The 22,571-nt window shown below is 35.2% G+C and overlaps 1 protein-coding gene across 1 annotated transcript; it reads left to right on the top strand.

Annotated features, from left to right (window-relative positions):
- Window positions 1-582: 582 nt before the first annotated feature.
- On the top strand, window positions 583-21,535 carry LOC121806820 (protein MON2 homolog). The gene is made up of 44 exons (XM_042206971.1): window positions 583-885; window positions 1,106-1,291; window positions 1,925-2,014; window positions 2,642-2,715; window positions 2,864-3,019; window positions 3,215-3,335; window positions 3,535-3,590; window positions 3,991-4,045; window positions 4,121-4,177; window positions 4,270-4,371; window positions 6,270-6,350; window positions 6,462-6,514; window positions 6,598-6,667; window positions 6,758-6,821; window positions 7,358-7,506; window positions 7,623-7,750; window positions 10,183-10,240; window positions 10,424-10,521; window positions 10,874-10,958; window positions 11,089-11,154; window positions 11,524-11,583; window positions 11,721-11,807; window positions 11,890-12,076; window positions 13,095-13,138; window positions 13,211-13,342; window positions 13,499-13,627; window positions 13,716-13,768; window positions 13,846-13,894; window positions 14,560-14,618; window positions 15,051-15,190; window positions 15,283-15,437; window positions 16,148-16,276; window positions 16,350-16,435; window positions 16,530-16,645; window positions 16,731-16,843; window positions 16,979-17,102; window positions 17,265-17,386; window positions 17,622-17,808; window positions 17,914-18,055; window positions 18,808-19,132; window positions 19,597-19,736; window positions 19,828-19,946; window positions 20,024-20,225; window positions 21,031-21,535. Exons 1-44 carry the CDS (start codon window positions 778-780, stop codon window positions 21,116-21,118), a joined length of 4,845 nt encoding a protein of 1,614 aa, XP_042062905.1. The 5' UTR covers window positions 583-777; the 3' UTR covers window positions 21,119-21,535.
- Window positions 21,536-22,571: the final 1,036 nt, after the last annotated feature.

Below are 22,571 nucleotides of genomic sequence, written 5' to 3'. Positions count from 1 at the left end.
ATTTCGCTAAAACAAAAAATTTGTTGAAAATTAGATATAGTACTAGATACATGTACGAAAGTTTCAATTTCGCTAAAACAAAAAAATTGTTGAAAATTAGATATAGTACTAGATACATGTACGAAAGTTTCAATTTCGCTAAAACAAAAAATTTGTTGAAAATTAGATATAGTACTAGATGAAACAAGTTTATGAATTGCCATATAAGTTTGACTTGAGGAAAAACATAAAAAAATGGCGATAATTTAGCTGCAAGATCAAAGTTTATCAGATATGTTATGTAAGTTTTGATTTAGGAATACATAGAAATATAAATGCCTTACTATCTCTCTGTAGTGTATCCTATTCACAAAACTATATGATATTCAGTGCAAATATAAAATACTTAACTTAAAAATTAGCTATGAAATTAAAATGTCAAAATGTGTGATTTTACCATATACTATTAAGGTTAAAGAGATAATATAAGTCCATTTATAGTTAGTGATATTGTAAAACAATTAAACATTAAAAATCTAACTAAATGAGTGTAAATATAAGTGAAAAAATTACCAGAATAAGAGGTAGCGAAAAAATAAGATGAGCAAAGGTCATGTGAAGGGCACGTGACAGTTCCTCCATTGTTGTCAAACCGACTGAAAGCAGGAGAAGCAGATGCAGATCTGCGTTCCCAGTTTCCACCATGAACTAATAACAGAAAGAATCCCCTAATCAAAATCCTCATTGAAATTTGAATTCGATAACTAGATAGAGGAATAAGCCCTAGGATAGGACAGGATGGCGGCTTTCATGACGGTTTTAGAGTCCGATCTCAGGTCTCTTTCGGCCGAGGCTCGCCGCCGCTATCCCGCCATCAAAGACGCCGCTGAACATGCAATATTGAAGGTCATCTCTCACTCAATTACTATCTCCTTCAATTCACCTCTGAATATTATACGTGCAGTGCTGATTTTCTCCTGAGTTGCATAATTGGCAAAAGTAGTTGGCGTAGCTTTGAGCTGATAGTTGTTTTAGCTGCGTGAACTCGATGTTGGGCTGTGATTCTAATTTATGGGGCTTTGATATGGATATGTTTATTCACTATTGTTTATATTTGGGATTTCAGCTTAGATCGATGGCAAGCCCCAGTGAGATTGCCCATAATGAGGACATTTTGAGGATATTCGTGATGGCTTGTGAAGTTAGGAATGTTAAGCTAAGTGTGCTCGGACTGTCATGCCTGCAAAAGCTTATTTCGCACGATGCCATTGCCCCATCTGCTTTGAAAGATATTCTTTCCACTCTCAAGGATGTAAGCTGGAAGTTCTACGTGTTTTTTGTTAATACTTGTTTTACGTGTTAGATTAGCTGAATCAACTTCACTCACGCTCTAGTTCTTATTTATATACCGCTTACAATACTTCGTAGAAGTTATGAAAGAGAATCCTGTTAAATGTTATTGACTATGGAAGCATGCATTCTGTTTTGTTTTTCTGTTGCTTTGGATCAATTTGGTGCAAGAGAACAAATGCCATTTCTCATTGCATAATGTGGCTTAATATCAAAATCTCTAACCAAGTATAGGGGTCCATTCACAAAGTATGCCCTGCCCAATCCTCCAATGCCCGTCTCCAAATATATGGAGCTTGGAGCTCTTTGTTAGTGATAGTCTCAGAAGCTGGAGTTATATCTCTTGAACCTAGAGTTTTGTATGCGTAGAGATTGCACGAACATCTTGTCATCCCGATGCTTATTTTCTACCCTGTGCCCACTACAACTCTCTGGCAATTACTCTGTGAACTTGCTTCTTTTTTTTACAAATTTTCTTTGCTGTCTCTTAGTTAGTTGGCTCTACGTGGCAGCTTCAATAAGCTAAATATTAATGTTTAACATGATTTTTGTATTACATACATTGGAATCTCACTTATCATTTTCCTCTTTCCAGCATGGTGAGATGGCAGATGAGGGCATTCAACTTAAGACCCTGCAAACTATCCTCATAATATTTCAATCTCGTCTGCTGCCTGATGATGAGGTGAAACTTAATTCATCATCCTTATCACTTTTTTACATTTGATGTGAAGTTTGTTTGGTAGTCTTATGATTGATAAACACATTGCAGAAGATCATGATGTAAGATATTTTGTGATGAAATTGAGTTGAGGTAACTATTGACTTGCCAAATGTTAGTGATGAAGAAATCTTTTTACTTTTTAGAGTATACAATTACCTGATCATAAAGTACGATATTCCAATTGGAAGAAATTATCACCTGGGTTTTCTTTTCTGGAAAATCTGTATAGGATATTTTCTTTACTAGATCATACACTGTTCAGCAAAATAACATTTATAAGAACAAATATAAAGAAATAGTGAAAAAATGACACAATCACTAGTATAAAAAGGTGAGGAAATAAAGTTACTCATGATATTGTAGTCAGTAGTCACTTGAAGTACTTTATAATTAAAATATATGTTTATATCTTCCTTAGTTGGAACTTGGGACATAAAATATTACATGCGTCAGTTGTAAAGAGCATTTCCTTGTTAAATGGATATTTCCATTTGGTCTTTGAAGTTTGTTTAGGGAAGAACTATGCATTAATATAGTGGACATGTCTCATTTATGTACATTATGTTTTAACGTTCCTGTTATTGGCAGGAGAACATGTCTCATGCTCTTGGTATCTGTCTCCACCTCCTTGAAAATAATAGGTCTTCTGACAGTGTGAGGAAGTAAGTAACATTTGGACTATTTTCATATATGTGAGGAATTCTCTTTCCTTGTCCTGTCCTCCATCATTATTTTCTTATCCTATGAACTTGCTATAGCGACTTATTAAGAGGCGTCATATTAATTTATTTATTTTGGAATCTTGTCCAGTACGGCTGCAGCAACATTCAGACAAGCAGTAGCGCTGATATTTGATCACGTGGTTTCCGCAGAGTCTCTGCCTGCAGGCAGATTTGGTTCTGGAGGATATGTTTCTCGAACAAATTCTGTGACAAGTGATGTCAATCTCAATATAAAGCGTCTAGAGTATGAGTTCACTCTTTTCATTGTTAGCTATTACCATAAAATATGTCTTATCTTGTCCAACCTTATTTTGCATTGGCCGGTGACAATGTGTTTATAACTTTTTTTATATTTTCTTCAGGAGTTTTTGGGGGTATTATGCTATTATATGTTCACTGGAATGCTGTTGTTCATGGTCTGCTCCTTATGTACAAACAGGTCACTGGAATTACAAGTTAAATCCGGAGGCCCATCATTAAAGAGACACACCCTTACAAAACCTGGAAAACTTGGACTTTGTTTATTGGAGGACTTGACGACTCTTGCTGCAGGTGGATCTGTATGTGCTAGATTTGAAAAAATATACATCCCTTATGAATTCTTTCATACTCAATAATGTGTTTTCTTTTTGGTTAGTCTTTCCCCTTTTTGTCTTTATTCTGTGTGATCATTTTGGGTGGTGAAGTGTTGGTGGTGGTGGGACACAATTCAAATTAATTCCATTCTTTGTCTTTATAATTTTGTTACTTTATTTTCAGGCTATTTGGTTACATGCTAGTTCCATTCAGCGGTCATTTGCACTGGACTTGCTTGAGTAAGAAGTTTATGATTGTTGTTCATATTTTTACATATTGAATTTGTGATAGCTTTTTGGACTACATCCAGCTGCTTTTACAAGAATTCATGTGGGTTCAGGGTGGATAAAGTTAGATATTCATATTGTCTCATCACTTCCATTTGATTATATGAATTCAGAACCTGATATAACATGGGAAGTTAATGAAACTTTGTGCTTCTTTGATATAATCATCATTAGCCCAATTTCCACATTGATCGAGTGAGATCTTCTTGAAAGCTGGTGTTGATGTTCTCTTAGTAAATACTAAAACCTAAAAGCATAGATTTGGTCAAGTGGCTATATTATGGCACTCAATTTGGAGATGATTTAACTTTTTTGTTAACTTGTAACAACCCTCTCTTGATGGCATTTTCAGGTTCATACTGTCTAATTATGTGGTGCTCTTCAGGACCTTGATTCCTTTTGAGCAGGTACTAGTGCTAGTGTGTAGTGTTGAAACTGAAGTACCAGTTTTGTGCTTGTCTAATGATAGTTCAAACCAACAGGTTTTGCGCCACAAAATTTGCTCACTTCTCATGACTTCACTTCGAACCAACTCTGAGGTGGTTTCTTAGTTGATAAACATGTTTTATGAATTAGTTTATTGCTAGATAATTTCTAATATATATTCACCTCTGAATTCGGATGCTATCAGATTGAGGGTGAAGTAGGAGAGCCTTACTTCCGCCGCCTGGTATTGCGGTGTGTAGCCCATATTATCAGACTCTATAGTTCGTCACTGATTACGGAATCTGAGGTAGTAAATTTGTTCTCCTTTTCAAAGTTAGTTATTGCACAGTTGGTTATTAGCTGATACTTATGTACCCGTCATTTAGTTGTTTGAATGGTGTAAGAGTCGATGCCGTGCCCACTGGTTGTAAACTCTTACTTCTATGCCTGATAAATTGTTTTACTTCTTATCTCAGAAGAAAAGAGTCATGCATTGCATGATCTCTGACTGTTATCAGACAATAATGAAAAAATTGGCAATGACAAGAATATAATTGTGAAAAACCGAGGGAAATGAGAAAAAGAAACATGACAATAAGGAAATTGAATAAGGGTAAGTTAAGAAGGAAAAAGTAGATATGTGAACTTGTAGAGGCGCATGGACAGAAAGATCACATCACATCACATCATTAACCCACTAAGCAATCATACTTTGGTGGATGATACACACTGACTCTTTAATTAGCTAGATTATGCTCATGTCATCTCTTTTAAAGTAGACTGTATTGTCGTTTTTTTAAAGATATTTTGGTCGACTTTTGGGTTAATGTTGTCATCTGACAACCTGTGAAACCAATTTTCAAGAAACGATGGTTCTTTGGGGGCTATGCCTCTATGAATGAGTTCATAATAGCCAAAAGGCAAGATCCATAAATATGGGAAACACTATCACATCATAACTGGACCTTCAATTTCTGTAACAAAGCCCCTAGTTTATAACTGGAACCTCCTTTAGAAAAATTTCAATGTGGCAAATGACCTCACACAAGGTTAGAATATCGCCTCATTTTCCAAGTCATTGCGCTGATGAAATATTTTTAGTGGCACAATGAATAAAATTGGAATTTGGTGGACATGACTGTGACCAAATATTAGAATCTTGGAAGCATCAACGTTTAGATCATCATAAATCAAGACATTTTATAACAAGAGTAAAGTTTTCCAAGAAGACATTTAGAGATGATAACCTACAATCATTCGAAGTATTAACACAACAGGAAGAAGTTAAATACAAGTCTGTCAAAAGGAGCTCCACAAACCTCAGGATTGGTGGACTGGGGGGGGGATAGTTACATGTTTGATGGGTATTGATAAATCTTAAGCAAGAACAGAAAAATTTGTATCAAGAACTATATCTTTGAAATCGACATTCGACAATAGCTTTTATTCGTCTGCTAGCCTAGATGAGTCTATAGCAATTTAAAGGTTAAAATTGGCAATAGAGTCTGTAGAATCGAGTGAAATCAGCAAAAAACTTTGTACGGAGTATATTTTATGAACTGCATCGTATTTTTAAAATTTTATTGCAAAACAATGTCGTTTTGCCAAGTCTCTCTCTATTTACTAAAAAGTACAAAAACTAATACATGTTAGCAATCCGTCTACGAAAATTCTTACGCATGACCTTTTTGTTGCAATCCCAATAGTCCGGGACTTCAATTGATAGTTTAAGAGGTTTTTGTTATAACTTATAGCCTCAATAGTTTGGGTCTTTAATTGATATAATTGATAATTGATAGCGCAAGAAAATTTTGTTGCTACTACAATAGTTCGGGCCTTTGATTGATATTTACCCTAGTATTATGGAGTGGTACTGTTGTGATTATATTTACCACCGTTGAGGGCATGGGATCAAAAAACTAGGCCACTAAATGTAATAAGATTTTCCATTTGTTTAACCACTAAAATTAAATATGATTACAGAGATAATCAACCTTCATTGCTGGATGTTCAGATCAATTAAAATATGTATAGTCACTCTATGAATCTATGTAAGTTTCATTTCCATCAGGGTTTCCCGTAGAGAAGTCAAACTGTGTGCTCCAATAAAGAATCAATACCAGCAACATTGTTTTACATACTTATTCCCATTTGTGCTTATAAATTTCTCTATGTAGCATGTACATAATACTCTTGCTTGATCAGGTGTTTCTCAGTATGTTAGTGCGAGTGATTGCTCTTGATCTGCCGCTATGGCATCGGATTCTTGTTCTTGAAGTTTTGAGGGTAATCCCCATCAATCAAATGACTTACCCAGCTGAAGATTGCATGATTTCTTTTATTTTTTTTCTTTTGTTATATTGATCATGTGGGCCGGCATCTTAAATTTGTTGACAGGGTTTCTGTGTAGAAGCACGCACCCTGCGTATTCTTTTTCAGAATTTTGACCTGTAAGTTCGTAATGGTTGGTTAATGTTTATGCTTCGATTGATTAGTTCTATTTCTTTTATAATCATAGTTGGATGTGTTTCAGGCATCCAAATAACTCAAATATTGTTGAGGGTATCGTAAAAGCTCTTGCTCGGGTTGTTTCTACTGTACAGGTACACAGTCTATGATAACAAAAGTTATTAGAAAACAAGCTACCAGGTTCTACAAAGGGAGTTTAACTGAGTTTGTGTTCAATCTCTTAGTACCTAGAAACTGGCGAGGAGAGCCTTGCAGCTGTTGCTGGGATGTTTAGCAGTAAGGCCAAAGGTAATATTTGTTTGCAAACCCTACCCCTCTATGAACTTCTAAGCGTAACATGCAGGCTGAGACTTAAGTGAAGGAATTTGAAGCAACTATGTTGAAGTACAAGATTTTTTTAATTTACTTTGATGTTAAAGTAATATCCTGATAATAATCGTGATGGGCAGAGAAGCAGCGTTTCGTTATTGAATTGAATCATCACGTGGGATCTGTATTTTCACTGATGTATCGTTATCCTATTCCTGAATAACTTATGGTTAATGATTATCATTTTTACTCTGTTGTTTTTTCTCCATGGCATGCTTTGCATTTTGCTTTAGTTTGTACACCAGTTGGTGAACAAACTGCACCTGATCCTTACAGTACTGCCAATACATAATGAACTGTCACGTTCTAATTTTTGATTCAGATAAGTTCAAATAATTGGTGAGATACCTGTCTATTTCTGTTGCTCTGTAATCCCTGGGCTAATAGATTGTAGGTGTTAGCATCTTAATTGTGAATGCAGTGTCTGGTGACATGTCGAATTTTTATTGTGTCAGGTATTGAGTGGAGCTTAGATACTGAAGCATCAAATGCTACTGTCTTGGTTGCTAGTGAAGCACATGCCATCACTTTGGCTATTGAGGGTCTGTTGGGAGTTGTTTTTGCAGTTGCCACTTTGACTGATGAAGCCGTGGATGATGGTGAGGTGAGATGCTGGGTTTTTGTATTTTGTTTTTCTATTTTTGCCGTGCAGTTCTCTCAGTTCCTTTTCCTTATCTTACAAAAAGTGTCTTAACATCCTTCTTGTGTTGGAACTATTAGCTTGAATCTCCCAAGTGTGATAATGATCCACCTGCAAGCTGTACTGGGATAACTGCCACGCTGTGTGTGTCAATGGTTGATTCGACGTGGTTAACCATTCTAGATGCTCTTTCCCTCATCTTGATGAAGTAGGTTGGGCGTATTTCCTTCAGTCATATTGCATAAACAAAGTATAATTAAGGTCAAATTATGAAAACTATTCTTGATATTTGGTCTATTTACAAAAAAGGTACCCATCTATGTCTTGAAATTACAAAACCACCTCTAGTTAATGGATATATTAATGCCTCACGTTGGAGTCTCGGGATTGTCGTGTGGAGTACAGACCGTATGGGAATGCGGAGGGTTATGGAGCTTGAAGGTGGGTGAATACAGTGATGTTAGGGTCGCGGGGCGCACCGGGTCGATTAGGTGAAAATTCGGGTCGCGGGTCGATGAGTCGACGCGGTCGAGAGACCCACGAATCTAGGCTTAGTTTTTTGCATTTTAATATTAAATCAAATAATATATTGCTCTAATGTTTATAATATATCAAATAATATAAATGTAGATGTAATTCATGTGAATAGAGATACAGTGGAAAATAGAAATTATCAAAAATATCAAAACAATTCATAAGTCATAACACAAAATAAATAATTGAAACCATTGTCTGAAAATATCAAAAGAAGGGAATATATTGAAAGGTGGCAACAAAAGATCTTTGAACCGAATTCTAAAGTGTAGAAAGTAGGTTTGAAAAGTTTGATGTGGTGCATGCATATATATAGAGAATTGAGATTGAGAAAGTCAGAAAACGTGTGATATCTTTGAGAAAATAAGAGAGAGCAGATTTTTAGGTAAGTTTTACTTTTATATTATGTTTATTTTAGTAAAAACAAATCAGCATCGAAGGGAAAGATTTACATAAAAAAGATTTAGAGATTTATCTTAAAACATGACTGCGCAACATGTGTTTGGGCGACCTAGCCGACACACTCGACCCGGGCGACCCAGGCGACCCAGCGGCGACCCTGTATCTCGATCAACCCACCCATGTTGGGGCGGTGATGGTCTCGACCTAGGCGACCCGGGCGACCCGAGCGACATTTTGACAACACTGGGTGAATTAGGATGGTAATAATTAAGGAAGGAAGGTGAGAAGAGGGAGGGTTGGTAAATTTTCCAAGAGACTGAATCCTTCTAAGTTCGATATAAAGCAATTTTCTGAATCTGTTTCCATTTACTGGAGGTTTCAATCTAAATATCTAATTCTATGGATAGATAAAATGTTTAGCAAGTATGATAATGATTATCCAATTGTAGTAATTTTGTATATTATTTAATCTAAATTTGGACTAAATTATTTTATATACAGGTATTGTAATGTTTTAATTTCATCATTTCAGTATAATTGTAGTGAACATATAAATAGTTACATAGAGTGAGTCGTTCACATGAAAACCATGGTTCTTGTGAGAACATTGCAATGGAACTAGATCTAGTATGAATGTGAAGTGAACTTACTGCACTGAATTCACGATGAGTGTAGAGTTCAGTGCAGTAACAGATTCATGTTAAGTTCAATGCAGAGTTCTCACAGTTCTCACATTTTTCTATTTGGACCACTCTTTGCAAAGTAACTGAAATTTCACAATCAATTTCACATTGCAATGAAACCCTCAACTAGAAATATAGTTTCAAAACTCCTTGTGTAAATGGATTTTTGCACTCTCACACTAGCCTTTATAAATTTGAGAATCTTAATGTTTGAAATAACAATGATGCCCTTAAAACTCTTTAAACTATATTCTTCTCTAAGTTTTTATTATTTCAGATATTTATCTAGATTTATGAATTTGGTAACTATGACAACTGCAATAAAAACTGATTTCATGATTTTTAATTTTTTGAATAGTAATAATAAGACATTTTCTTCACCATTCAAAATCATCAAAATTAATATTAATTACATGAAGGTGATTTGATTATAGAGTTATTTTGGTAAAATTATGCATTGTGCAGCCTTGAGAAATCATTGAGGTTATATCTACATTTTACTTTTCTATCACCTTCTAAAACTGCACATTTCCTGGAGTTTTATGATTAAACATATACTATCATAATATAGTATTCTGTTCTTTTGTCTAATATTATACTTCCTCCGTCCCCAAAGAATATGCACTTTGGGTTCAACATGGGTTTTAGTGCTAAATTGGTAAAGTAAGAGAGAGGTAGAGAGAAGAGAGTTTCCAAATTGGAATGTGCATATTCTTGTGGGATGGAGGGAGTAGTATATTAGTATATTTGAGTTTTGGTTAACTTGTTTTTAAAGTTTTATAAAGGGAGTGAAAAATATTGTAAAGTATTTTTTTTTGTTTCTTTCTGCGGGTGCAATAATTTGTCAACATGGCAGCCCAGTGCATGGAACATGTAGGATTGATACAAATATTGATGGTGGTTTTTGTAATTTTGAAACTTAGGAGGGGTACTTCTCTGAATAGACCATGCTTCAGGGGAGAGTTTTGTAATTTACCCTGATATCCTAGCAGCTAACTTCTTATGTCTCATACTGCCTCAGGTCACAGGGGGAGGCCATCATATTGGAAATTCTGAAAGGTTATCAAGCGTTTACTCAGGTAATTATTGTGTATAGCAAGAGTTTTTCAGGCATTTGTGGAAAATGTATTTTGACAGTGTTAAGAAATTTGTGTTGAATGATCATGTATGAAAAGTCTGTGTCGTAGTTTTAACTGGTCAGCAGAATACTACTCCGATACCATCTGATCTAATGCTGAATGTGACTCACCTTTATTTTACAGGCATGTGGAGTTCTTCGTGCTGTAGAGCCTTTAAATTCTTTTCTTGCATCACTTTGCAAGTTTACAATTTATATTCCTGGCGAAGCTGAAAAAAGGAGGTATACTGTCCTCTCAAGACCATCTTGGTTACTGAATCTGAAATTTTCTTCCGATTTTATTTGTTGCTTTAGTCTTTGATGGATGTTCTAGGTTACGTTGGTCTAGTTTTGAGTTTAATTGGATCCTAGTTCATTATTTATCATCACTATGTTTTTGAATTCCTTAACTTTCATGGAAGTTCGTCGTAGTTACTATCCAATTTCTTAGATGTTTTAGATACCAAGTTGTGAACACATGATATACAACCTGAATTGCACTTCCGCAGGAAGCATGCTACATTGAAAGTATCTGATCCATCCTAAAAACTTTATTGTTTGAAGACCAAGTAACCCTTTAATGTCTTATGTGCAGTATAATGCTCTCACCTAGTTCAAAACGGGCTGAACAATTGGTTGATCAGAGGGAAGGCATAATTCTTACTCCAAAAAATGTGCAGGTATGTTTCTTTTGGTTTAATGTGTTATTGTACTTTAAGATCAATTCTATTTCTCTATTTTTCCTAGACTGCACCCATACTCCTTTGCTATCTAATTCATGACCGAGCTGTCAAATTTTTACATATACAGGCTTTGAGGACTCTCTTCAACATAACTCAAAGACTGCAGAATGTATTGGGTCCTTCTTGGGTTTTGGTATGTTATTTTTATCAAACAATATGTGTAATGTAATTGAATGAATAAACCATTCTAGGAAAGAAAATAAAATCGTAGAGAATTCTACTACAAGACAATTATATATAGACTAAGGTACCGTTCGGTTGCCATGACTAATTATCATGGGATAATCCATCTAGGATTAAGTTGAGAGAATTCTACTACGTTTGTCTGGTGAGTTATGCTGGGATTTATATACAAAGGGATAAACCATTCCAGGGAAGAAAATAAAATCCTATAGAACTCTACTACTACAAGAATTATATAATAATATAATCCTAACAATATTATTCATCAATATATGAGATTGTTAGCGGTCACATTCTAATATTTGTGTTCTTTTTGGAGGTTTTGGAGACTCTGTCTGCTCTTGACCGCACAATTCATTCTCCACATGCAACAACACAGGTAATATTCAAAATCATCTTGCATATCAGATTTTATTCTGAGAAGATTTTCAGCATTAAGTATTCTATCAAAGCCTATCAAGTCCTTGTTGCTGGTGGTGGTCATTGAGATCTAATTTGGGACTTCTAACTCTGTAGGAGGTATCTGCAACTGTCCCAAAGCTAACTAGAGATTCATCTGGGCATCATAGTGATTTTAGTATTCTCTCTTCACTAAATTCTCAGGCAAGTTCTGTAATTTATCTGTTTGCTTAATGTAGTTTCTAATTTAATTATACTAATTATGCACACCTTTCCCTTAATATAGCTTTTCGAAAGCTCAGCGCTGATGCACATATCGGCTGTTCAATCGCTTCTTTCTGCTTTGCGTCAGTTGTCATGTCAATGCATGGATGCAACTTTGAGTATCAATGGGCAGCCATCAAATCAGAAAATTGGAAGCATTAGTTTTTCTGTGGACAGAATACTATCTGTTCTCACCAATAATCTGCACAGTATGTTCCTAACCAGTTATAGATGTGATGTGGCTCCTTCATTGATTGTAGATATAGATGCTAACAAACTAAGCTGCATTACCCAAGATGTAACTCTTATATGAAGATGGGTGCTTACTCTCTAGTCTCTACTAAATTTTAATGTTTCCTTACTGCTTACTTTTCTTTTGATTTTATACCTAGTTGTAAATTTGTAATGGATGAAATTATATTTTTTTTTCTTGGTTTGCATTGTGCATCAATGCTCGGGGATAGATGACTTATGTAGACTTACAATACCATGTTTGATTTGCTTTCTAAACTTAAATGCCTCGAGAGAAATTTTAAGTTTTGTCTTCCTCGAATGCTTCCACTAAAAAACTATGTTTAGTTGTATTTCCTTCGGTTGAGGACTATCTACATGCACAGATTTGTACAATTCCAAGAAGAAACAGAAGTTGAAAGGTTTACTCGAAGTCGATACATTTGGGTTTAGAGGCTTTCCTACTTCATGTACCCCTCTCTAGAAATTATGTTGATTAGTTAATACTGATATTATTGTAAGACTGTTGCAAGATAACCATCCAATATATGCCACAAGAAAGATCAGATGCTGTATCTTGTGCTTTACATTGGATTCTAAATTTATGTACTGTGTATTGAAAAAGTTTGGTTTTTGCATGTCAAAATTCTTAATGTGCAATCTTGTTTGATGATTAGATCCTGCTTTGTGAAATGCACATAACCTGTTTGATATCAATCAAATTGCTTCTTATCTAATAGATGGCATGCTCAATAACTTGTTCTTGAGCTGTTTGTCATTCATAAACTAAAAATTAAAAAAACCATATTCATCCTTTATAAGCGATTAAGTTGGAAATTCATGTGTCTGCTGAAGAAGTCTAAGCTATAGCTAAAAGATTCTTTTTGTAGCCTATTCTCAGATTGTCTTTTTTTGGAAACTCTCTTTAAATTTTGTTTCGGGGATTCTTAAAATTATTGTCCACCTGAGTTATTGTAAATTCCGTGCTTTTGGCAGGGGTGGAACCATTATGGGATGATGTAGTTGGTCATTTTCTTGAGGTAATGCAAATGCCAGGCTTCTAGATGCATGTACATCTGCATCTGTTCTGATAGTGACATGATGCTTTACAGCTTGCTGACTGTCCCAACCCAGAACTGCAATCAATTGCCCTTGATGCATTGGATAAGTCCATATGTGCTGTTTTAGGTTCTGACCATTTATTAGGGAATGCTTCATCTAAATCTACGGATGCATCAAATGATGTAAGAGTTTTTTCTTGTCCTGAGTAATTTGCTGTTCATGGGTTTTTATATCTGCTATTTTCTGTTTTCTTTTTTGTTGTGGGCGGGCAGGGTGCAATTGCTTCAGTTTTTATGGTAGTAGTTAACATATATTATCACTGATAAATCTTCTGAAAGCTTATTGAGCAATCAAAGTTGAGGATGCTGGAATGTTCTGTCATCTCTCCGTTGAAGGATCTTTATTCTTCATCCCAAAGTCTAGATCTTCGTGTTGGATCTTTAAAAATTCTTCTGCATGTTTTGGAGGTAATCATCATCCATCCATCTGATAAAGATTAACCTCGCACTTGGTAGCCCTGCATTTCATGGTCTGAATGATCCACTTATTTATCAGAGGCATGGGGAGAAGTTGCGCTACAGCTGGCCGAATATTCTTGAAATGCTAAGGTGTTTATTTGCATTAATATTTGTCATGCTGTCTAGTGATTTAAAATCTGAGTACTTGTGTTCCTTTCTATTTCCAGGTCTATAGCTCATGCATCAGAGAAGGATCTCATTGCACTTGGTTTCCAGGTGAGCAAAACATATCTGAACAAGGCCCTTATTACAATGAATACCTAATTGTCGGCACCAGTCTGGAATCCTGTTTCTACATTTCATATAATTATGAAATTGAAATCTTGCATGGAAATATGTAATGTTTGGTTCATTTCTTATGCTGTGATAGTTGGATTTTGACCTCGTTATTTTATGTATACAGTATAAGTATAAGGATGATAAATTTCATGTATACAGTATAAGTTACATTAGAAATAATAATAGATTCTAAATGCAGCCATAAAATTATCACAATACAATCACAATACAAATCCTGAATCAATGATTTAATGTGGTAGAAGAATTATGTTAATTGGATAGCTAAAACGGCCAGTGACTTTCCCTTTTGAAAGCACCATTGATGCAGTGCTCAATATTTTCTGTTTTGTTTTACAGGATCACTTAACTAGTCTTGATAATCTAATTTCTGTTTCATGTGCATTCAAAGATTCATCTGATTTTCTTGATCAGCCTCGGGCTGATAAAGATAGCATTAGCTGATATCATTATTTGAAGTTAGCATTTTCTTTCCTTTAGAGTTCAATGAATATGTTGTACATCTAACTTGTGATGAACCTAGATAACTACTTTATTCATGATCAGGGTGTTTAGCTTTTACTTACAGAATTCCTTCTGTGTAGAGCCTTCGTGTCATAATGAATGATGGGTTACCGACTATACCCGCTAATTGCCTCCATGAGTAAGAGCTTCTCCTTTTTTCAAAATTTTAATTTTTGGTGAAGGACATCATAGTTACTTCCTGTATGCTGTATTTTTTTTATTAGTAAAATAATGAAATTTGATTATTCTTGAAAAATTATGCAATTTTAGTTAATTTGAATAATTTGTTTAGGATCATCATCCCTTTTACTTGTCGGGTAATTTCTTGGCAACTTGTGATTATGCTATTTTTTTTACTTTAGTATTGCTTGTGCCAATTTCCTGCAAAAGCATCAGTTGTCCTTTTGCAGAGAATTGGTCCTTGAATTTTTATTGATGATCTCTTTTAACTTTAGAATAGCTTTTCTAGATAGCTACTTAGCTATACTATATTTCTTTACTAAATATCACCGTTATATTTGTTTTTTTACATGCCATAATTTGTAATTCTATGCCATTCTATAATCTGCAGATGTATTGACGTAGCTGGGGCGTACAGTGCTCAGCAAACTGAGTTAAATATAAGTCTGACATCTGTAGGTTTATTATGGACGGCTACTGACTTTATTGTTAAAGGGCTTGTGCATTGGACTCGAGAAGAATCTGGGGCAGGTTCACTTCTGTTTTAAAACTAGAAATCAAGGTATGTGGTTGATGTATTTCTTAGATTAATCTGAAATACTATGCCTTGCTATGAGTTGCAGATCCAGAATATCATGAGGAGAAAGCAGAGCCAAACCTTGATTCTCACGAGGAAGTAAATGATGTCACAAACTACACAAATACTGTTGAACGAGACAAGTTGCTATTTTCTGTTTTCTCATTACTTCATAAACTGGGGGCTGATGAGAGACCAGAGGTAATCAAATTTTCAGTTGCAAAAGCAGAATGTTGATTGGCCTATTTACTTGATAAGATTTTGAACACATTTTCCGCCAATCAAAAGTACCTATTGTCCAATTGATATGATTTTTTTTTGTTTTTGTTTCTTCCACAAATAAAAAGTAGCTTTTGTTCATATAAATATAATCTTTAGAGATTGGAGTGTATTTTGAAGAATATGTTCGGGCAAGATGAATATGTGGTGGGCATCGTGTCCCTTTGGTGTTCTTTTTTCCTTTTCTGCTTACTTTTAAAATTAAACCTTTTGCTTTGTATGACAAGAAGTTATTCACTTAGCTAGCACACTCATACTGTAATTTTTAGAAAGGAACATGATATAGTTTTGTTCTTTCTTCCAAATTACGCCCACATTGTTTGTATGCATAACGATATATTAACCTAACTTATGAATTAATAGTGTGTTTATCTAGTTGTATGAAAATTGTAATGGCAGCATTTTGTATGATTGGTTTTTTGTCAGTTTATGTACTCTGATAAATTGTTCTGACCAGGAGCAATAACTTGGAAGATATATACTTTTTAAATCGGATTTCAGCATCTTATAGAGCTGCTATTTGCTTTATCTTATTTGGTTTGCATTATCTCTTGGCAAGATATAATTTGTGACTTGTCATATGACTGCTTGATGTTATAATGTTCTGAGCTGGAACTGAAATTTCGTTTTAGGTTAGAAATTCAGCAATTAGGATGCTTTTTCAAACTCTTGGAAGTCATGGGCAGAAGCTTTCAAGAAGCATGTGGGAAGATTGTCTTTCAAGCTATGTCTTTCCTACATTAGATTATGCATCTCATTTGGTAATATCAAAGTCTCTTGGAATTACTCAAATATTCCTGTTCTTTTACTGACTGAGGAAGACACTTTTTTAAGGCTGCAACATCGTCAAAAGATGAATGGCAAGGTAAAGAGCTTGGAACTCGCAAAGGCAAAGCAGTTCATATGCTTATACATCACAGGTATTATGATCTTCTGGTTAATATTAATCAATTATGTTTTTCTTTCAGTTCTCTACAATAACACAGTTTACTAATTTTGTGTTAAAATTTGCAGTCGGAATACTGCTCAGAAACAGTGGGATGAGACACTTGCACTGGTGCTGGGTGGTGTTTCCCGGATCTTGCGATCCTTTTTTCCATTTCTTAGAAGTTTAAAAAACTTTGAATCTGGTGCATATAAACTTTATCCCATTTCACTTTTGCATGCTTACAGATTAAGAAATTAACATTAATCAAGATTTGTCCTGAATTTCAGGATGGGAATCTCTGCTTATGTTTGTCAAGAATAGCATTTTAAATGGTAGTAAAGAAGTTGCCCTTGCAGCAATTAATTGCTTACAGTCGACTGTAGTTTCTCACTCTCCTAAGGTAATGACCTACTTCTTTCTTGTTTGAGCTGCCAGCTTGTTGCTGTATAATGTGTAGCTAAAACTCCCCATGATGACTTGTGATTTACAAATTCATTGTTTCTACCCTTGCAAATGTGTTATCCTTTTCAATCAGGGAAATGTTCCTACATCATACATCATGTCGGTACTCGATATCTATGACGCTGTTCTTCGAGAAACATCAAACAATAGTGATCATGTTGCAGGAAAGGTGAAGCAGGAAATCTTGCATGGTCTAGGTACTAAATTTATATCTTGTTTTAATTCATTTGTCCTATATAGGCGAAAGTTGTCATATGGTTGCTTTGTTTCCGTTGTATCCCATTGATTTTTGTTAAGACACAGGAGGGTGTCTTACCTTGTACTAACACAAATTATGTTGCAATGCTCCTATTGGGCAGGTGAACTATATTCACTAGCTCAGGGGATGTTCGACAATGACATGTATAGCCAGTTGATATTGGTTGTTGATTCAGCCATTAATGAAGCCAAGATAAACAGCGATAACTTTGAAGCAGATTATGTAAATACTTAGCTACTTGCTATGCAACCTTTCCTGTTCTTGTTTGCATCCCTTTCACTTCTTTTAAAGATCACTATATGCAACTTCTTTGAAAAGTCATCTGAATTTCATGCACCATGGGTGTGTAGACATTTGACTTGGTTAAACACAAGTTCTGATGATGGGAACATTGTGAAGCACTACAAAAGCTATAATTCATGAAGCATGTTGATATGCTCATTTCTTCATCCTACAGGGTCATGTTCCACCAGTGCAACGGACCATACTTGAAATCTTACCTCTTATAACCCCAGCAGCGCACCTTAGTTTGATGTGGAATCTCCTTCTCATCAATTTGTTGCATTATCTCCCAGAAGCCAATCCCTTGTCACATGAAACTGAAGATGATCCAAATCGAATCAGTGATAGTAATCATATTGTGGGTACGACCTGCTACAGTGCTACCCTACCCAGATTGTCGACTTAAAAATCTTAGAATTTAATGTAATCTATAAAATGAACTTGATCCTAATGTGCTTTTTTTACAGTCCAAAAAAAGGGAGATCGGTTGAACAACACATATTCTTTATTTACGGAGAAGCTTGTACCTGTCCTAGTTGATATCTTTCTGCAAGCTCCACTTAAAGAAAAGTACATCATTTTCCCCAATGTAATTCAACGTCTGGGAAGGTGAGAATTTACTTTAAGTTGGTATTTACCAACTTTCCAAAAAGTTATTTAGTGAAAGTACTATTGTTGAGTTTATGAATTTTGGTTAGGGTTTAAATTCTACGTGTGTAGAACACCTTGTAGCATAAAATAATATCCGTTGAATGCACAAAACTTTCCACTTATTTTTATTCGACCGAATACATTTGAAATATATTGTACATTCCAAGTGCACATAATGGTGTGTATGTGTTATATTTTTCGGTGCTCCATCCTTCTTTTATCTCAGTGGCATTGTGCTTAAATAGTTGATCATAATAGATCAAGAAATTTTTTGGACTGTGCATTTGAAGCAGTGGGCCTGGACAAGAGGTGCATCCCTTCACTGTTTCTTCATTTGTAGAAATGGCCTGGTTGATGTTTCAGCTAATATGGTTTCTATCTCACATTGTTGCCTCCATCATAATGTTAGAGCGGGCGACCCCATTTAAAACTGATATTTGCAATTAAGTGTAATTTGTTATACTCTTGACAGAACCTCTGTTATGTTCGGGCTTGGTCTGAACTGTACATTAGCTGTGGATTCAAATTGAATAGATTAATGCGCTTACCTAGTTTTATTTGGACGTTCCCTGGGAATAATATGATGGAAGATGCCAAGTCTTTTATTTCTATCTAGCGGTCTTTTCCAATTAGTTTCTGCTACATTTTGCATGGTAATTCTGATTGCTGCTTGGCATATCATTAAATTTCTTTTCTATTGGTCTTTCTAGGTGTATGACAACGAGAAGGGATGACCCTGATGGAACACTTTGGAGATTAGCTGTTGATGGCTTTCAGCGCATTCTTATTGATGATGTCAATAATGTGAGTCATATTCCGGAAACACATTTAACAATCACAAGATCTTCAAGGACACAAGTTTGGAAAGAAGTGGCCGATGTATATGATCTGTTCTTAGTGGGGCACTGTGGACGTGCCTTACCTTCAAGCAGACACTCAGCAGCAGTTCATCAGACTGACGAGTCTGTTGAGATGAACATCTTGGATATTCTGGGTGATAAGATTCTTGCGTCGGATGCTGATTTGCCTCCTGATGTAATTTCGCCTCCCTAAGACTTACTTCAAAATATCCAATTGGCTGTGGTTTATATGTCCCTAGTGTCTTTACATGAATTTTATTAGACCTGCATCCGAAGTAGATTATTGTTAACTTATGAGAATGTTATTTTTCTTATATCATACAAACTAAATTAAGATCTGTCATGACTCATGTCTATGCACTTGGTCTTGTTCACTCATAGTAATTAACTGCTTTTGCCTCTGTTATTGCCCATGCTTGGCTGGCTCATGAGATCCCTCGACTGTTAGTAGCATTTATTGCTTTCAGTTGCAATTGTGTCTAGAGGTAGTCGTCTTCAGGTCTAACACAGTAACCTACAAACATTAGTGCTCGTTTACATCATTAGTGCCTTGAGATCTTATTCCTTCTCTTGTTCCATTTAGCTAAGGTTTTTCTTCAATTTTATATGGTAATGCTTGACAAGATGATTTATCAACAGATATTGCAAAGACTGATTTCCACCCTTGATCGATGCGCCTCTCGCACTTGTTCTTTGCCTCTCGCAACTGTTGAGCTTATGCCTGCTCACTGCAGCAGATTCTCTTTGAGGTGCTTGCAGATGATATTTTCCTTGAGCAGGTAATCTGAAACCTTTTTGTAACTTGTAAAGTACTATCTTTGATGAATGGCATTTGTGTCCAATAACTCACCCAAATGATATTCCTTGCAGCAATGAAACTGGTGATTGGAATTTGGCACGAACTGTGGTTAGCAAACTATCAATCTTAACACTAATTTCCAGATGTGACTACATATTAAGGAAATTCTTGACGGATGAAAATGACTTGGGTTTGTATCTAATAACTTATTTGCTTATTCGTTATGCTTCAACTACATGTTTTTAAATGACTGCATTCCATGTGTAGGTGAGTGTTCCTTGCCACCAGCAAGAATAGAAGAAGTCATTTTTGTACTTAGAGAGCTTGCACGTCTTAGAATTCATCCGGAAACAGCTTCGTCTCTTCCTTTACATCATCACTTAAAGGAGGGTATCTCTGAAGACAGTTTACCTAGACGTTCACATTTGCTAGTTCTGTTCCCATCATTTTGTGAACTTGTTATATCAAGGTAAAACATGGTTTTGCAACTTCACCGACATGGTAAATTATTGTTTTATGAGCATGTTATTAGGAAATCTGCACCAATGCAAATTGGTACCAATTTCAGATTAGGTTCTAAAAGTACTTCAATTTGGTGGTCTAGAGGATTTTATATGCATCTCACTAGAATCATTTTCTAGCATTTCCATAATTTTCTTTCCTATCAGTCCCATCATTAGCTACCACTCATTGTAATCCAAACCAGCATTATATCTTACCAACACATACGCCAAAAGCCATCACTACTCGGAATAGAATATCATTTGCCTAAAAAGGCTCAAGAGTTTGGGACTAGTATTTATTTTGTTCATTATAATTCAAATTTAGGAAATATTGGTATGTTTTATAGTCATCAAAAGCTACAGTGTGTGACCATTGATAACATTTTTGTTGGTGCTAGCTCAAGATTAATCCATTTAGAAACGTTAACATATGCTTCTATGGTATACTTGATCTGGGCTGGTTGAGACTGGGGATATACCATGGACATGCTGTGATAGTCAAAAGTAGTTTACAATGTTTGTGCACAAAGTTTTTAATAATTGAAGTAGTCAGAAGAATACCTACATTTTGTGTGATTATAATTGTGAAACGGAGAGTGTACAATTTGTGGATAGATATGTTCTTTTAACATGTGTCTGTGCTTCAAATAGACTGCTAGTCAACAGAAACTGTTGCTTTTATTTTTCTTCGATATGGGTTATATGCTAATTCATATGCATTTATATACATTTGATGTTTCCTGATGATGTGGTGGGCTTCTATGTTGACAGGGAATCGAGGGTCAGAGAGCTTGTACAAGTACTACTTCGGCTAATTACAGAAGAATTGGGCTTGCAGAATATTAAATTGAAAACTTGACTATCAGGTTTGATTGATAGGAAACATACCGTATTCATATGTTGATGAGTCATGGCGTGCAAACTTTTTGAAATGATTTGTATATGAGGAATTTTTGTTTCTTCCTCCGAATCAAATATCTAAAGTGAGAGAGGAATGCTACATTCAATAGGTATCATCATCTCCTCCTGCTCTATGTTATGTTGAAGCTAGCATATGAATTTCTCAGAGGCTCGTTGATTTCACAACTTTTTGATACTCTTCTGCTTTCTGTATTCTTATCATTTTTCATTTGGATAGCTTTCGATTTTAAGTTTTTGTTGGTGAGAGAGATATGTCCATTGTAAGGTTAGATTGATGAACAATGAACAGCCTGTTTCATACATTTTGTATTTGTAGTGTCAGAACAGTGGCAATCTTATTTTTCTGCACTCTGTATTTTTGGCTTCAGATATGATTAGTTATAAGAGCTGTGACATGGTAAGTAGAAGATTCGATATCCCTTAAATTCGAGTATGAGTTTTATCTGATCAATTGTTACTTAGCACTAACAAAAAAATTGGCTGGTACGTAGAATAGAATAGGAGTGAAAATGTAGTGACGGATTTTTTGATTGTTCTAATTGAATAGTTGGTATGTTTTCTTTCTCCTAATATTTCTGTAGGAATGCCACATACCTATTCTGGGGTTTGATTTTCCTACCCAATTATTTTATGTATTCTCAAGTTTCCCAGTATATGAGAGAGAGAGATATGTGGGCTAAGAGCATCCACAACCCGAGAGAGAGACGAGATGACTAATAGCCGGGCTGCAAGCCTCCTAGCTCCATAATATCAAGCCGAGCTACAAGCCTCCCAGCTCCATCAAATCTCACAGGGGGGAGAAATTTTGGAAACAGCTCGCCTCCCCTCCCTCACGCGGAGCTCTTGTCCCGCGAGTGGGCGTCGTTTATTACCGTTTTTTTTTATTTTTTTCAAAATCAGAAAAAACTGAAGAAAATACCAAAATTAAAAAAAAAATCAATTACCCAAAAGTTACCATTTTATTGCCGTTTTTAGTCAGAACTTTTTTTTAATTATCAAATTCATCCTAAAACTCTTCTATAAATACCCCATGCATAGGCATGAAATTTTTTTACACCAAGAAACACTGTCTGACTCACTAAAATTATTTTCTCTAAAGATTAATCATTCTCGACTGAAGTATGACTAATTCAAGGGATGAATCCTTCGAATTTTGGTGGAATCGTTCGAAGATTATGATGAAGAAGCTGAGAATCCTCCTCCGCGGGGAATTGTAATTTTGGGATTTAATTATGTACTTTTCATATTTTTCAATAAAAATACGAATATTATTAAAAAATAATATTGCATCTCAATTTTAATATATTTGTTTAGAAAAAATTAGATTTGAATTGAAAAAGTATACCATGAATAGTTAAGAGATGAGATGGTTTGGAGATGGAGTAAAAAGT

The sequence above is a fragment of the Salvia splendens genome, chromosome 6 (assembly GCF_004379255.2).
Source record: "Salvia splendens isolate huo1 chromosome 6, SspV2, whole genome shotgun sequence".
NCBI lineage: Eukaryota > Viridiplantae > Streptophyta > Magnoliopsida > Lamiales > Lamiaceae > Salvia > Salvia splendens.
The sequence above is the reverse complement of the archived record's forward strand: the minus strand, read 5'-3'. Positions and strand labels throughout refer to the sequence as shown.